The following is a 17,593-nucleotide window of genomic DNA, read 5'->3' as shown; positions in this document are numbered from 1 at the left end:
GAACAGTACGAGTGCTGGGACGGTCCTGTTTGAACTCTACGAGCCTCGATTGAGACTGGCAGTATTGGACATAAAACTAAAATAAAAACAAAAAATGTAGATACCCTTTATAGGTCAGGGTAAATTTTTGGTCCCAACTGTTTATTACATGATTATGGCATTCCCTTATTGTTTTCAGGATGTATTAATCGCATACATCTGACCTTTCCGTTCATACTAAGTAATACTTTATTAACCTGGTCATCAATCAAGAGACGATCTCTTCAGAACAAATTATTTCTACGTATTGACTTCCATCTTGCCTGTTCTGATGCAAAAAGTTGACAAAAGCCTAATATTTTCAAACAAAGTGTGTTCAGAAAAATAACCCACAAGAAACCTTCCCTCCGGCAATATTACACCATGAAAAACATTCGTCTACGACCAATAAAACAATTCAAGCACCTAGTCTGAATATATCAAGCGCGTTTTTTTTTCAGAAAACACATACACAGCTGGCTCGGGAAGTAACCAGGTCCCAGTAACCCGTTATCGGAAACTAGTTACTTTTAAGCTAAAGAAAATTGTAACTGTACCACAGTTACTCTTTGACACAGTTCTGTAAGGGGAAATACTGTTGCAGTTACTTGATTTTATGTCAAAAATGATCAAACAGCGATATTCATTAATGGCCTACGCCCAGATCGCGCTTTTCTCTGTTTCGGAATATCTTATTTTTTATATGTTTTTAAGAGGACGACCTTCTTTGCAGAAGACCAAGGTCTTAGGTCGGTTTGTAAGGTGATTTCTTAAAACGGTTTTCTCGTTTTGAGTCGAGCGCAAACAAGAAAAAAAGACAAACTGCCAATTTGACATCCATCGGCTTGGAAGTTGTCCTACCCTTGTAAGGAATGGTCAACGCAGAGGGGCTCACCAGAACAGGGCACTCATATTAACGCCAATGGCTCATCAACAAAAAATATTGATGCAAAAAATTACGCGCGCACAACGATTGTTGATGTTGGGCGTCAGGTTGCCCTTGTTTAGTTTACCTTCGTTGAAGGTTTTTACCACGTGCTATTTCGACTACCGGCATAGCTTTGTATGTATTTATTAAATAAACTATCGCTTGCTGCGCCTCAATTACTTATTTTGATAACGTTACGGAAAGGTACCACTTTACTTCTTCACAGCAGCTGTAGCTATGCCAGAGTTACTGTTCTGGCTTAGGTGGGTGTAACCCTTCAGTGATACCCAGTGACAAAGTAAATCACTAAGCAAGTATTTTACCGCGTTGTTTGAAATCCTGCCTACCGAATGTGCATCTTTCTGGATACACTACAGTTATCAAAAATAAAGTCGATATTGGTGACTTGGATCCCATATACACAGACCAATTTTAATAAACTGGAAATTTTGCAGAAAACACTATGATTTATGTTACATTCGTATTCCCGCACCTCAATATCATTCAATAAATAAAATTGAATGGAAATATTGATTGATTGATTTATTGGTAGGTAGATAGACAAACAGATAGGCAGATAGATTGATTGATTGATTGATTGATTGATTGATTGATTGATTGATTGATTGATTGATTGATTGATTGATTGATTGATTGATTGATTCATTGTGGAGTTTATCTGGCCGGAGCTGCATCTGGGCAATAAGGCGTGCTCTAGTGTAGGCGTCACATCCAGCGGTAGAACTAGTTTCGTTTGACCTAGCCGCCACGGTAGTCGTAGCTTTGATCCGGTGGCCATAACGAGCGCGTTCCATATAAACTTTACTTTCAAAATGAAATTATTTGTCTCTCTCACACACATATAGCAGCTGCCAACTTACCGGCAAATCGGGCGATGCGGGTATATGTGTATTGTACCTGGTTATTTTGGGCGAGGTAGCCGAACCGCTATCGCTGTATAGGCCTTGACCGAATCGAAGACAGCTGGAATCACCTTTGGCTAATCCTATCAATTCTAAAATCTGCACTGAGCAGCTTGAATGTCTGGTTTGGTGATTCCTAGACAGAAATTGACAAACACGCGAGGCACCAGCGTGTATAACGAGGGGAAGCCCTAATGCTTTCGCCCTGCCAGTACTGAATCGCGTTTCATTGAGACTCGGAAAGCACGTTGATGTGGGGTCCAGGACATTTCCTTGCAGCACGTTTCGCTGCTGGAGATTTCGCTGCAGGCGACAGTCATTTTCGCGCACGGGCTTTTAGGCAAATGAATAATCTCGTGCTTGATTGTCTGAAACAGACCTTACAGGTTCAGTTCCGCGTAACGTGCATTTTAAAAACCAATCCACTGAAGGCATATTCACATGTATGCCTGGTTTTGGAAACTCGTGTTATTCAGCCGACTGATTAAATTCTTTTCCTGATATATTTAAGTCTATACTTAAGTCTATAGTATAAAATTCTATACTAATCGCGACCTTGCTTGTCTGACGCAGCCGTTGCAACTTCATTTTGGCGTAATGTGGGTTATGAAAAAAAAATCCTTTGATGGCATAAATAGATAGATGCCTCATTCAGGAATCCTTGTTAAGGAAATTCCGGTAATTCAGCCACTGATTACATTCTTTAGTGGATATTCTTAAAGGAGCCTTGAAGAGAAAATACGACTTTGTTTAATTTGAAGAAACTAGAATTGAGTATCCCACTCAGCTTTATTACAGCCACAGAAGATGGTTTTGCTACAAAACATTTAAGAAGTATCGAAAACTTTCAAATTTTGCGCCACAGTGACGTGTTATGAGCAGGAATGACGTCAGACGGGCCAACAATGAAACATAATTTTCCGTGCGTTTGCACGTTAGCATTCAAGTGATGTGATGCGTGAAATGGAACTGGAGGCCCCATTACAAAGGTGCAGTTATCTGTCGTCGCAACAGGTCACTTAGGCTGCCGCCCATCGCACAAACAAGGTTCCGTGACATATAAAGAAAAGTTGCGGATAATTGGCTAGGGGGTCGCGAATGCTTCCACCGTTTTCTTCAATATCTCCGTCATTTGTTCGAAGGTTGCGATGATATTGGTATCGTTGTTATCAGCACTAAGCAGTCTTTCTAGTAAACCCAACTTGTATTTTTTCTTCATGGCTCCTTTAAGGTATATGGTTTACATCCACTCTTTTTTTGTCGCACGCACATCAGCCGGTGTTTACGAAGTTACGTTGCTAGAACTATTTGTTTTTTTTAACAAGAGCACACTCTAACTGTCCAATGAAAGTAGCTTTTAAAAACACGCGGTTGCCCCCCGTAATGATGAAAATATCATCAATTGTTCTGTATGGGCCATTGTCACCAGCTGCTGTAACCAGTTCTGTTTTTTTTGGCCTCGTCTCGAATTCATCGTTTTGGTACGGATAGTGTAGATCAGAAACATTGCGAAGGCTCGATTGTGTCACACGTCGTTACATTCCTGGGTTCTTCCCCTTCACCTCCCAAGACTTTAGGTCTTCTACCTCAATCGTCAATACATATTTTCTGCCGTTATTTTATCTCATCATAATTGTTTACCCCAGCAGTCAGCCTCTTTCTTCAAGTTTCTGGTTCCCCAGGATTTCGTTTCAGTGTGTTATTTTCAGTTTTCGCCTGCAAATCCGATGGGCCGAGTGGAGTTCACGGTATCCAACGCATCACATCGAGAATACTGCAGATCAAACACTATAATTCCAGGCTGGTGACGCTACTTCGAACGACTCCGATTACAAGTGCGGTATACAAAATACTGAACACCTGCTTTAATCGGCAAACAGATAACACATCCCGGCGTAGCCGGGCGAAAAAGCAGAAACATAAATAAACGAATCCAATGCACGGTGCATGGCATTATTTGGAAGAAAATTTCAATAGACTGGTGTAGGTAGTGCTGACACAATCATCTGTCACTTTCGACGCCAACTTTACATATTGGAGAGGCACAAATGGCAGCTCCTACCGAGGAGTCCGGTACGCGATGCCTAGCTCCCCCACTCCACTCCGGCTGCATATCCTTAGCAATGCCACAGTGAGTACGATTGCTGAGTATTTTTAAGTAGAACCAACGCCGAATGTAACGACTCCGATAATAAAAAAAATCTTGAAAGTGGAGTGCAGACATGCCAAAAAGCTAGCTTGATTTTCGTCCTTTTTGTTTTTTGTGACTCTCTGAGGTCGGGGAAGTGTAAAGAGAAACAAAAACGGATCCTTAATGCCTTGAAATAATGATCGGGGCTGTTCAAATGAATATTACAATTTAAAATTTTGACTCAACGAAATTAACAAGCGCGATTATTACATTTATCACCGAAACGGGGCTTCAGGCTTTGATTATCTGGGTAGGTTTACTGTTCGTTTCCGCACATAGCGGCCTAACACAACTCTCTAACGTTAAAATCAAGCCGTCCGACGATATAAAACTATTAATGCTACAATGCTACAAGAACGCCTGAGACATTCAGTGCAACGTAATCTCCGCACTGAGACGGCCTGTACCAATATGTCCATGCACCAAAAAAGTTTGTGCACCGAGATGCCCATGCACAGAGATATCCGTGCACCAAAATGTCCGCGCCTACACGTCCTTCACCAAAATGTCCTACGCCGAAATATCCGGATCATGTTTATGTGTGGTTGGTGAACAGGTCTGAGGTCACTTTGCCTTCATTGGGGGTTTCGCGGTTCGAGTACTGTTCCTGCATAAATTTTTATCTGAAGGCGTAAAACACTTTGAGGCTTTGAGTTGAGTTCAACAGCGGGCTTTTTACATCCATTCGCCCCGTAGTATTTTCCAAAAATAAACTGCCGCAGTGGAGCACACCACATTGTCACTTGCTTAACCCGTACATGAGCATAGAAAACGCCGATGCCGCATTCTTTGTCCGGCATCAGCAATCACCGACAGGGGTGTGCGCCGTAAAACATAGTTATGATCACCAACGCCTAGCCCGGAAAACGACATGGGGCGATATTCGTGAGTGTGCACTCGCTGCACAAGTTACTTGAGATTCCACAGATTCAAGAACAAAAAAAGTCCCCCTCAATAAAGCCATGCTCAGTTCTTTATCAAAGCACTCCCATCCCAACAATATTCGTTGCTCACCCCTCAGTGCTGGGTTTGTTCGATGGCGACTGCCCATCGGTAGGTGTACAAATTTCCCTTTGTGCCCATGTGCTAACCTGCTACCTTTTATGTCTGCATTTCTTTCCATAACGCTTCTTGTTGCATGGCGAACTCTTCCGGGCGCGAACAATCCCGTTTCCTGAAATAAAAATTCTACCGTGATTGTCTAGCCTCACAAGTAAAATTTACACTTCTATTTCACTCTAAATAATATTTTCCTATCCCCTTTATTGGAATTTTTTAGCATCATCACAAAAATTTAGCACGCTGAGAAAACTTTTTTACAGGACATACCTGTGAAAGAGCTTAATATTTGTGTCGCATCGTTGCAGCTATGCATGCTTGACCTGTTTTCGCCGGCCATAAGCTTAGCGAAGAATGGCTACCCCATGGACAAAATGAAGCATATGGCGTGGGAATATCGTTACCAGAATGTACTCCGCATGCCCGGGGTACGGCATTTTTTGAACGATGATAAGATTCCCCCTCTCGGAGAGACCTGCATCAATCAGCCACTGGCTGCTCTTCTAGAGGTACGTAGACGCCACAAGAGTACAAAACCTTTACATACCAACTTCGTACAACAGTACTGAAAGTGGAAAGGAGAATTTTGATGATACCAAAAATAGGCCTGGAAGAGACGGGCAGGTGATGTTGCAGGTGATTTTATTGCGGTGTGTGTACTTCATTGCTAAGAGAGTGCTAGAAGTTAATTTCATTGTGGACGAATGGTTAAAAAAATCCGCACTTTGTGTATATTTGTATCAAAGGCATTTTAGCCAAAAATGTTTGAGAAGTAGAACACGAACAAAGATATGTTGTACTTTTAAGTGATTTGTTTTTAGTGGTGAGACGTATCTATCTTGTAACGATCACACTTAAACACAAAACACCGTATCTACACTACGCACACGTGCACACTTCTTCCTCATTCTCGAAAAATTAGGAGGCCTCCCAAATAGTTCCAGTTCTCTTTCGGTAAGTTCAACGGAGGCCCTACGATACCAAATATTTCCCTCGCGCCAAATTTCGGTGTCCCCAAAAAACCAAGTGCATTAATAAAAAAGCGGGGTACACTCGAAAATTTTGAAATTAATGGACACGTTTTCATATGTGTCATTTTCTACTCTCTTTGCATACTCCGGAATTGTTGATTACGGCCCGAACCCGTCTGACCACTACAAGGCCGCACACACTGGAGTGGAAATATAAGAGCTAATAGAACCTATATAAATTTTCCCGTACATGAAATTTTCGATCCAATGGCAACTACTTATTTATACTTTAGCATTAATCATTTGAGCACTTACGCAGTCTTGGAAGTTAACTGGAGTTCTTGTCTCAAATGTACCAAAGTAAGATTTTTGTAGCTTTATTAACACCGGATGTTGGTGTTCACTGACCCATTAGAATAACCGGGCAGTTTATATCTAGAAACGACAATTTTTATCTGTGATAATTATATAAGGCAAATTCCGTAACGAGGAATCTATTTATCCCGATGCCCTATGAAAATGAAATCTTCAAACCTTTTGGAGATTAAATCAATGGCTCGTCAGCCTAACGAATGCCCAGAATACGTTAGAAATGAACGCAGAGTTTGCTATAATATAGCGTGTTCTATTCGGCCTAAAAGAAGTCTCATAGAATACTCTGAACGTTTCCTTGCTTGGTGACGAGCTTCGCCGGCAAATTTCTAGGTAAACAAACTTTTGTTTCCTCTTCCCCAGGGACTTGCAAAAGACGGACCTCGGGTATTCTACGAAGGCTGCGTGGCGAAGAATCTGGTGAAAGCAGTGGAAAAAGCGGGGGGCGTTCTATCCCCCCAGGACTTGGCTGATCACTTAGCTTCGACGGAACCCTTAGAGGTGGAGCCTGTTTACACCACATATCAGAAACGTCTATGCGTGTACACTACACCGCTACCAACGCAGGGGGCAATTCTCCTGGAGACACTCAATATCCTCGACGCCATCCAGCTTCCGGGTAACTAGTTTAATCGCAGTGTTTAATCCGCTCAATTTGCACAGGGATGTAAAGCAGGCAACCGTGAAGTGCTTCGGGTTATGCTAAACTGTAACGTCGCGGTCCCGAATTCACATAGGTCCTGCGGGGAGACGTTTAAAGGAGTACATTGTTTTTGTCATGACATCCTTCATACAAACCGTGCTACACACTTCATGGAAATTACAATTTAGGAAATTTATGGTATAGTAATGGACAATTGAAATACGAAGCGCGGAACGCACGACCGAAGATACTGGTGCCGTCATCTGGCAGCTGCCGTGAAAAAGACACGGACATGCGCAATGGAGATTTCAGGAGCAAGGCGGCGTGTTATACTGTGATATGGTGCTCTCTCCTCGCTCACACCCTTGCCTTTTGCCCATGCCGCAAGGACGCTGCAAGCCTTGCAAGTACTACTGCAGCCTCAGCTCAGGGTGTTGGTCGTGCCAAGAGCAATTCAGCACGTAATTGCTTGCAGCTGCGGCCAGTGCTTGCGGGAAACGTGTGCGCGCTTTCGGAAAGCACACTGTTCAGTTAATTATGTGTTGTTGAAGAAAACCAGCGCACAGAAAGAGCGACAAAAAAGCCTGCCGCCTAACTTCTCATGGCAATGCAATGTTTTCCGTTCGTTGCGCAGTGACTCGGAAATCCGACAATACACTGGCTGCGAAGAACCCGCCTTTGGTTGACGCAGTCATGGCTGAGTCACTTCGCGCTTTCGCTGATTCTAGAAACAGTAAATGTACCCCCAGAAATTGTGTCCAATGATATATACATATTGACTGCTTGCAATGAGTGCGCTAGGATAATTACTAACAGGATTGTACTTTTCCTAAAATTAAGAAGTTAGGCAGCTCCAACCATTCTATAGGCCCCTTGCTCCTGTAGAACAATAATGGCGGCCAGATTTTTTTTATTTTTTTTTCGCAGCACCTAACTGCTTGTAGAGTTCGAGCGGGCAGCACTGGGCATCGTTTTGGGCATGGTTTTGAGCATGGTTTTGGACCCATGGGTCCATCGTTATTTGCTCAAGTTGCTGCACCCGACATGCAAAGTTAGGTCGGCAATGTGACGCCAGCGCAGGCGGGGAGCGGGAGCTCGTGTGCGCCGAGCACGCAGTGTTCGCAGTTATCATTTCGCGCCGCATCGCTAACAGAATTGTGTTCAGCGCTCGTGCGGCATGGCGACAAAGCAAGCGTAGACGGCAACGACACGCACCCTCGCTGACGACATCTCAACTACGCATGCGTTTGTCTTTTCAGAGGCTGCTGTCAGGTGACGGCACCGGTATCTTCGGCCGTGCGTTCCGCGGTTCCTATTTCAATTGCCCATAATTGTACCTAATATATATCGGTAAAGCAGAAATATTTACTTTTATAATATTAACTGCAATGCACCCTAAGAGTACATGTCATACGCAGTAGTGAAATAAATAATTTTTAATATGAACAGCAGTAGAATTGGGAATAAGGTAATGTTGCAATATTTGGTGTTCAGCATCAAACCTGGGTTTTTCATTTCTCAACAATAATGGCTAACAAACGATAATAATGATTTTGATATAGCAGTGCACCCAGGTCGGCGGACTCACTCATGAGTACACTCACTCAGTTTCATTTGGGCTAAAATGCACGTGTAAGTTTTACTTTGAGTGAGTGTGAGCCAAGTGAGCCAGGCTGAATTTGAGCACGACTGAGTTGCAGTAATGCTTGAGATCGAATAATTTCTGAGTCGATTCTGGGTTCTGAGAGTTCAGTACACTTGATATTTTGAGTGTATTTTGAGTTCCTAGTACATTTTGAGATTTGAGTGCATTTTGAGTTACTAGTATATTTTGAGTTGTGAACATTTTGCGTTTTGAGTCTATTTTGAGTTCTGAGTACATTTTGAGGTTGTGTACGTTTTGAATTTTAGGTGCATTTTGAGTTGTGAGTACATTTGGAGTTTGAGTTGATTTTGAGTTTTGAGTCCTTTTCGTATTGAGTACGTAGGAGTAGCCTAGGATGCAGCTATGGTTGGCTGTTTAGTTTCGTGTATCACTTTTGGCTCGAAATTCACGTTACCAGCGGGTGAGGCAGAATTCGCGATTCGCATGATCTATAGCTTGAAATGGGGCTAGTTGGTTTTTTACTCGGAACATTGCTGGCGCTAGGCGGGACAAGGACGACGAATTAAACTCAACTGGAGCGCACACTACCAAATGATTTATTCACCACAACAAACACAACTTATAAACGAAAAAATCCCGATCACATGAAAGGTGGAGTTAATCAATCTCACTGAAAATGAATACAATATTTTTATGCGCATGCGTTTGCCTACGAACTGTTAAGTAGTGCCATCTCAGTTGTCGACAGTGCAATCGATGGCGAACTGATACAGTCTTTTTCTTTTCGGATGGCGTAAGCTTCCCATATCTCGCGGGTGATTGTTTCTGAAGATTTAAAGAGGATCGTGGTGCTTTCGAATTTCGCAGAGCACCCATGTCTGCCGCAGTGGGCAGCCAAGTGCCCTGGGGCTGGGACTTGCTTGCACATATTTTTGTGTTCTCTGAGTCGTTCGTTAACGCAGCGTCCAGTTTGGCTAATGTAAGCCCTGCATGACAAAGGTATCCTATAGACAACGCCGGAGCATCATGCGACAAACTTACTCGCGTGCTTAATGCCACATCCTGTTTGTTTAGCATCTCTGGTTTTGTTAGTCATCTTGCACAATATTTTTAGTTTTTTGGGAGCAGAAAAAACAACCGGGACATCATGCCTTGTGCCAACCTTCTTTAACCTGTGGGAACATTTGTGGATGTACTTTGTGGATAAAGAGAAAGACAGCAAAAAACCAAAGAAGCGGCCGATCATTCTGCAGTACATCCACAAATTTTCCCACAGGTTAAAGAAGGTTGGCACGGGGCATGATGTCCCGGTTGTTTTTTCTGCTCCCAAAAAACTAAAAATGCTGTGCAAGATGACTAACAAAACCAGAGATGCTAAACAAACAGGATGTGGCATTACGCACACGAGTAAGTTTGTCGCATGCTGCTCCGGGGTGGTCTATAGGATACCTTTGTCATGCAGGGCTTACATTGGCCAAACTGGACGCTGCGTTAACGAACGACTCAGAGAACACAAAAATATGTGCAAGCAAGTCCCAGCCCCAGGGCACTTGGCTGCCCACTGCGGCAGACATGGGTGCTCTGCGAAATTCGAAAGCACCACGATCCTCTTTAAATCTTCAGAAACAATCACCCGCGAGATATGGGAAGCTTACGCCATCCGAAAAGAAAAAGACTGTATCAGTTCGCCATCGATTGCACTGTCTACAACTGAGATGGTACTACTTGACAGTTCGTAGGCAAGCCCATGAGCATGACAAATATTGTATTCATTTTCAGCGAGATTGAATAACTCCACCTTTCACGTCATCTGAATTTTTTCCTTTATAAGTTGTGTTTGTTGTGCTGAATGGATCAGTTGGGAGTGCGCGCTCCAGTTGTGTGTAATTCGTCGTCCTTGTCCCGCCTAGCGCCAGCAATGTTCCGAATGTTTCGCATGATCTGTCGGGGGGGGGGGGGGGGGGGGTCTCGAATTTTTAAAAGGTTTGGTTGAATTTTCGTGACTGTCAGTCTCAGCACTTGCTCAGAAAAGTTTTAGAGGCTCTGAGTTTTACTGGTAATCGACTGGTGAGGTAATAAAACAGGGTGATCTCACTTTTCCTCTTGATAGATCCCCTTAGAAGATGGGAGGAGATGGTGGGAAATCACGTGGCAGCGCTTGTTTTCTAGTTGTTCGCCTGCTTCTGTTAACGGTTTCATATGCTAGAAATAAAATAGGAAGAGGTGCGCAGCAGGGGTAGGAGGATGCGGCGGCTCTCCCCTCCGCTTTTTCAAATGAGTTCTCAACTGTATTGAGTGGGGGGCGCCCGTTTAGATAGAATATTGACACCATTATGAGATAGATAGGGTGAAAATGTAAACTGATGCCGCTAAGGCGTGTAATGTACTAAAATATAGGTCCAGATTGGCGGAATCACGCGGAGTAAATTAAGAAATACTTCGTGTGATAGTCATCAGACAGTCATGATAAGCCACAGATTGGGTAAAATTCTAAATGATGCCGTGAGGGCGTGTGGAGAATCAAATTCAGTATCTAAATGAAGGCATTCACGTAGAACAAGAATGTGTTTTGGTTGTATGATGACCTAGTCATCGTTGCTCATAGATTTGGTTAAAACTCCAAATGATGCCACTAGGGTGTGCGAGGCATTAAAATGAAGGTTTCGATGAGAGAAATCACGTGGGACAGGAATAAGGTATGGCTACATCATTACATAGTCGTGGTTAGTCATCGTATGCGTTAAAATTTAAATTGATGCCACTAGGAAGTGTTGGGTATAAAATTGCCGTCTTGATTGTGGAATCACGTGGGAGAAATACAAAAATGCTTCGTGGTTATAGTCATGGTGGTGGTGGTTGTGGTTTGGGGAAAGAAAAAGGAAAGTTCGAGCACTGGGGTTATTTTTGAGCTCGGCAGGAGCTCACCTGCATACAACTCCGTGCGGGGAAGCGAAGTGGAGGGGGAGTGAAAGGATAAAGTAGAGAGAGAGAGAGAGAGAGAGAAAAGTAGATAGAGAGGAGAAAGGATAAGAGATAAGGTTTTTAGTTCCGGCACATCCGTCAGACACTGCAGTCAGGACTACATGAGACACTCAAGGCGAATCTTATATTGGCTTAAAATTCGAAGTGACCCCGCTAGGGCGTGTACGGAATCAAAATTACTGTCTCAATGAGGGGGATTACGGGGGGCAAATGAAAAAAAGCTTCGTGGTTCTAATCATCATATAGTTATGGTGAGTCGTAAATTGGGTTGAAATTGAAGGTCTAGGCCACTAGCGCATGTGCAGTATCAAATTGAACGCTTCAGTTGGGGGAATCTCGTGGGAGATTTAATCAATACACCCTGGTTACAGTCATGAGGGTATCGGTTGGTCAGATTTGATGAAAATTCGATATGATCCTGTTAGGGTGTGTGGATTATGAAATTAAAGGTGTCGTTAAGGGGACTCACGTGGGACAAAATAAATATGCTTCCTGGTAATAGCTATGAGATAGTCATGGTGAGTAATGGATTAAGTGAAAATTCAAAGCGATGTCACTAGGGCTTGTTTGGTATCAAGTTAAAGGTGTCAATGAGGGAAATCGCGTGAAATAAATAAAACATGCGTCCCCCTTACCATCGTGATATAGTCGTCGATAGTCATTGATTGGGTTAAAATATAAAGTGATGGGATAGGGCGTCAAGGGCATCAAAACGTCAAAATATTTGTCTCGGTAAAAGAATGTGGATCGGATGCGACCACCAGAAGTAATGGCACTGAATAACGACCAGTTAAGCAAAAGTCGTTATCGGTGCCCCACAGTTATAATTGTCCTCGTCAATTGCTGGCACGCCATCTTGAACGCGAGGTTGGTTCTACTTATTGCAGCCCTCAACATCCGTCAAAAAGCCAGCGTTCACTAGAAACAGCTTAGGAACTATTGGGCTAATATATTTTTCAATTGATAACGTGTCCGTCGGGCCTATTACTGGCTGGCTTGATCATGCATTGCGTTCACATTCGACTCTGTGTGCCCCGTGCAGGCAGGGGGCACACGGTTTAAAGTTGCACTAATGTTTAAAGTTCCACGAATGATTAAGTTGCACGCTACATTCTAGACTAATCTGCTACCCTCTAATGTTTTTCTGCTGAGTTAGGTAGAAATAATAAAAAGGGCCCAACTGAACCAGATATGCATCTGCTGCGGAATAAAAAAATGTGTGGATAAGAAAAAGAATTACGTACTACACAACAGACGTGATATTTCGTCATGTTTTATCAGCGGCGCTGCTTTATAAACAGCAAGTTCGAAATTTCTGGAAGAAGCACCTAGGAAAAGCCGAGCGATCGGTAGCGCGATCCTCGTGGTATACACAAAGCTTCTTCGACACGTGTAGTAGCTTTAGCAAAAAAAGAAAACTACAAATATGTCGTCAAGCGCTACGCGCATGTGAAGGCAAACCTCCAGGGCTTATGTTAAAGGGGAAAAGACAACCTGCTAAAAGACATCACCGCGGCCGCATTCTCTAGAAGCAATTATGGGTAATTGGAGAGTTGGCTGTGAGTGTGCCAATCGTGCCCGAGACGACTTGTAGATACCGCACCCGCAGCCTCGAGTCGATTACGAAGAGCTTCGTGGAAGTCCACACTGCTGTGGAGGAATTTGTACCCACCACCAGCCGTGAAGTAGACGGCGCGCTCACTTCTTGGAAGCATATGACGACAATTACTATCACCGCAACTTAAGAAATAAACAATAATGCTGAATCTAACTACGTGTCTGGCTATGCTCACCTATAACTGCTATTCCATTCCAGTCTTGCGCGTGAGTGGAAGCTTGCCTGAATTTCTTTCTTTGTTTTTTTATAGCCAAATCAGTGTGCTCCTGTGTCCACTAGAAAAGTGAACCTTCCATGTGTGACGCCCAATATGCGGTTTGAGATAGCGGTTGAGAAGCGCACACCACACACTATCTACGCACTGAAACGTTCAGGTTGTACAGTGTCTAAAATGGTTCACTTTTGCCTTTCGTACCGGGATGTATGATTGCTCGTGCAATGCGAACTTTAAAAAATTAGAAAATAATATTTTTTTTTCGTCAAGGAAGTTTCGCAGGTGTTAGACTTTCATCAGAGTCAAACGATACGAAAGGCAACATTGGGTATAGATAACAGGTGCAGATTTACTTTTACGCTGCCCTCAGCAGTGTGGTATCACCTATCATGTTAAAGGTATTTTATTAAGACTGTCACGGTACTGAAAAAGACAGAAAAGTAGTATAGTTGTTTTCAAGCGGTCGCAGTGCACGGTTTTTAGAGACGTGATACCGGAAGCTTTGTCTAGGATCACTGCTCGATTCCCACGACTAAATCTGCGGCTTCGAATCTCCATACAGCGACCATGACTGTTCTGGCATCGATGACGTTAACAAAACCTTATTTTCTTTACGGTGAAAACTACGCAAAGTTATCGAAAAGTCTAGAGCGACAGCCTACGTGGAAAAACGCTTTCTACTATGTACAATTCTAGAATGTAGCTAAACATACTCGAAACTGCAAAAGGGCAGAACGTCGGGAGTAAACGACTTTATTATTCATGAATTAGTGTCGGGTTGTTTGAAAGTTTTCTCTCCGGCTACAACTTCTTCTATCTGTTGAAAAACGCTACCGATGAAGTTCATGCGACATTTTATTACTTTTTTTTTTCACAATACGAGTCTACCAACGTCTTATTCTGGTAGTTCTAGCGCGTCTCATTTATCAGCTACTGAATTAAAAGGCAGGAAATAGGGCAGAATAATCATAAAATTCATGGGGAAAATGGAAACCATTTTTACGGAGCCTTGTTTGTTGTAGTCGCAGTCTTAAATTTTTGCCACCTGTTTCGTCGAGGCATTTATATGTCGAAATCTTCTCCTCGTGCATATGAATTTCAAGAAGGGCGAAAGAGCGGCACATATATTACAAATTAGAGGTTATGTTTAAGGCTTTCCGAGAACGTGATGGCGAAAATCTAGATTTTCTGCACTACTGATTTTCGTTACGTTTTCTAGTAAATCATGCTTTTCATGACAAAGAGATCCATAGATTCCGCCTCAATGCACATTTTTGACAACGCCAAACTTTGTAATGAGAGCCTTGATTATAAACGCGATAGCATTTTGCGCAAAGCCACAACAAGGCCGAATAAATAAACTACCCAAAGCTGCCGAAAACTCACTTATTTCTATTGATATGCCTAAATTACTAAGAGGTAGCGTAGGCGTGAAGAAAATGACGATATTGTGTAATGCACCAGCGCTATTCTCGCTATCGCTGAAATTACACGTATTACCGGCCGCTACAAATATATTCGGAATGGTTCAATGCTCTTTCTTGCTCAACGTTTTTGTTTGTCGTCAGATCAGTATTATTGCAGTTCTGCATATCCGAAATAGATTCGAAAAGCCAACATTGCTCTTTTCGGTCGTTTCAAAGTTTCGATCGTTTCTGAACTGCTGTGAATAAAAATACTTCGACAGTGAACTCTTCGACGCTTGGTCCTGTATTTGGGCTAGGGCTTCAGTGAGACTTAACTTTAACTCTACTTTAACTTCAACTGGGGCCTAAATTTAACTGAGAGCCACTGTGCTCTCTATAATGAAGTTGCTGATCATTAGGCATGGCTTATGGCACGTGAGTACGGCCAGATAGAGCTTTGACCGGAAAACAACTTCTGCAAGACCCGAGCTTTTCCATCTTGCCAACATTTATAACGTTCTGGTAAGCAACCAAGCTATAAAAGTGGTTAAATAAGTGGCGTAAGTGAACATGAGCTGATCGGGCGGTGCAACGTGCGTGAATATAAAACTTCTGGTAGAGTTAGCAGCTTTGGGTGAAAGGCCTCAAATCTGTTGAAGAGAAATTCCAACAAATTTGAGGAAAGGGAACATTATATGCTGTTATATCAGTAAACATTCGTGGAGACACGTTGCTTGAATATTCGCAAAAGTTCCGCGCAGGAATTGCACACATGAAAGATCTAATTCTATCATCTGTCGACTACATTTTTACGTGTGATAACCCGACACAATGTACATAACCTCACTCTTCCTTCTTAAGCCGGTGACCACAGTGTTGTACAACGTAATCCAAAGACTGCAAACGCAAAACAGGATTCAAAGAATGGAGTCAGCTCAGCGCTTGAAGGCTTTAATATTTCGCTCACACAAATATCTTGATTACCCTGCTGTTTTATGGTGACGACGAAGATGGTTGTTTTGCCTGACTTGTTATGAAGACAAAGTGAAACGCTGCTACAATCGGAAATCACTGAGTACTTGCAGGATTTATCCATTTCAAAAAATGTCTTACCCCTTTGATTGGGGAATTTTGCTTTAGTGTTGATCCATTCGCTAAATTAGCGTAATTGCAATCTTTCCCCGCAGGCCCTGGAAGTGATCCAGGGGAATTCGAGCACGTCGTTATTGAGGCGCTTCGCCAGGCAATTTCGGAAGGACTGCAATGGGTGGCCGACCCTGTCTCCGGCACTTCCATTTCTGCAATGTTGTCCAAGAGCCGAGCAAAGTTGATCGGGGCCCGAATAAATAAGGACAAGTACAACAGCCTCATACTCTCAAACCACCATTCTCTGACAGAAAGAATAGGAAGCACAATGCGTAAAAGAATATACGAGCGTCAATACAAACCATTTGAATTAACAAAGGTCAAGCATTGCCAGGCTGCCTTGAGTGCGCATTACAAAGGCATGCAAACGGCATAAAAACATGGTAATATTTATGAGCTATACAATTTATAAGCAAGCTATACAATTGTGTCAGGTTTGCATGCTGGACGTTAAAAATTCTTAATTCCTAACGAGGTGTCAAATATTCCAAAGGACGCATAAAACCAAAGAAAACTCCATTTTTGCTGGAAATAATGCTGCATTTAGACGCCGGTCGATGATTGTGAAGAGCTTAAAAACTGCAAAAAAAGTATGATGAAGGTTGAACTCGATATTAATTTTGTCAATGTCATTCAGGCAGGGGAATTCTCCTTCTTTCGCGGCATTTGCGAAGAACATCCCGCGTAACACGAGACCTCCCACGGGCAAGATAGTGACACAACTTTCTTATAATTATTACACATTTAAAATACCCTGGCAACACGTTTGCTTTGGTGTTGCAATGAATACTTCGAATCTCCAACTGACAGACCTTCTCCTTCTTGCATTACAACTTTGCGACAGGAACACCCCTTTGAGCTCTCGGTTGAGCTAGTTGATAGACTGGGCACGCGGCATAACAACCACCACAGGACCCCTAGACTGAGGGTTTCTTCTGATTTCGACCGCAGACCTACTTTGCATGAAAGAAAAATGTTTTCGCCGCCAAAGGCACCACATGCACTACAACTACCACTACCACTACCACTACCACCACCACCATCACGCTTTAAGCTCTGTAAACCTGATATTTTAAAATTGGCATAACGCAAAAATCTCATTTTTTACATTTGGCACCCCTGAAACATTCGTGTACATGATACTTGTGTTTGAACGCTGGTTTTGTGAAGTCGGCTTCCGGAGCCTAATTTCGCGCGGCAATTCTGAAACGTGTTCTCTTAACAGCGTGTAGTTTAGACTTCCATCCACATTCACCTCCTAAACGAGTCCACGCGCTTGCAGGGTAAAAATATTTTAAATCAATGCTCACTACACCACAAAGTAAAACATCCGCAAATTTGTTCCGCTCCTATGTATCGGCACATACCGTAAAAAACCGCGTATAATACGAGGTTTTTCCAAATTTTACTATGTAAAATATGTGCCTCGTATTATATGTGGATCCCAAAGTTTTCAGCCGAGAATGTGCACTTTCGGTTTTGGTTTCAGCGGAGGGTGCGGAATCTTGCGGTGGCG

General features: G+C 42.9%; 1 protein-coding gene across 1 annotated transcript in view; it reads left to right on the top strand.

Annotated features, from left to right (window-relative positions):
- The window catches only part of LOC144165112 (scoloptoxin SSD14-like), a 33,610-nt gene extending 26,376 nt beyond the window's left edge, over nt 1-7,234 (top strand). Inside the window, exons 4-5 of the mRNA XM_077695226.1 lie at nt 5,428-5,628; nt 6,826-7,234. Coding sequence (XP_077551352.1) covers nt 5,428-5,628; nt 6,826-7,089 — 465 coding nt within the window. The 3' untranslated portion in view covers nt 7,090-7,234. The remainder of the gene's footprint in view (nt 1-5,427; nt 5,629-6,825) is intronic.
- Nucleotides 7,235-17,593: the final 10,359 nt, after the last annotated feature.

The sequence above is a fragment of the Haemaphysalis longicornis genome, unplaced genomic scaffold (genome assembly GCF_048455015.1).
Source record: "Haemaphysalis longicornis isolate Haplotype H1 unplaced genomic scaffold, Haemaphysalis longicornis Haplotype H1 scaffold_14, whole genome shotgun sequence".
In the NCBI taxonomy this organism is placed as follows: domain Eukaryota; kingdom Metazoa; phylum Arthropoda; class Arachnida; order Ixodida; family Ixodidae; genus Haemaphysalis; species Haemaphysalis longicornis.
The sequence above is the reverse complement of the archived record's forward strand: the minus strand, read 5'-3'. Positions and strand labels throughout refer to the sequence as shown.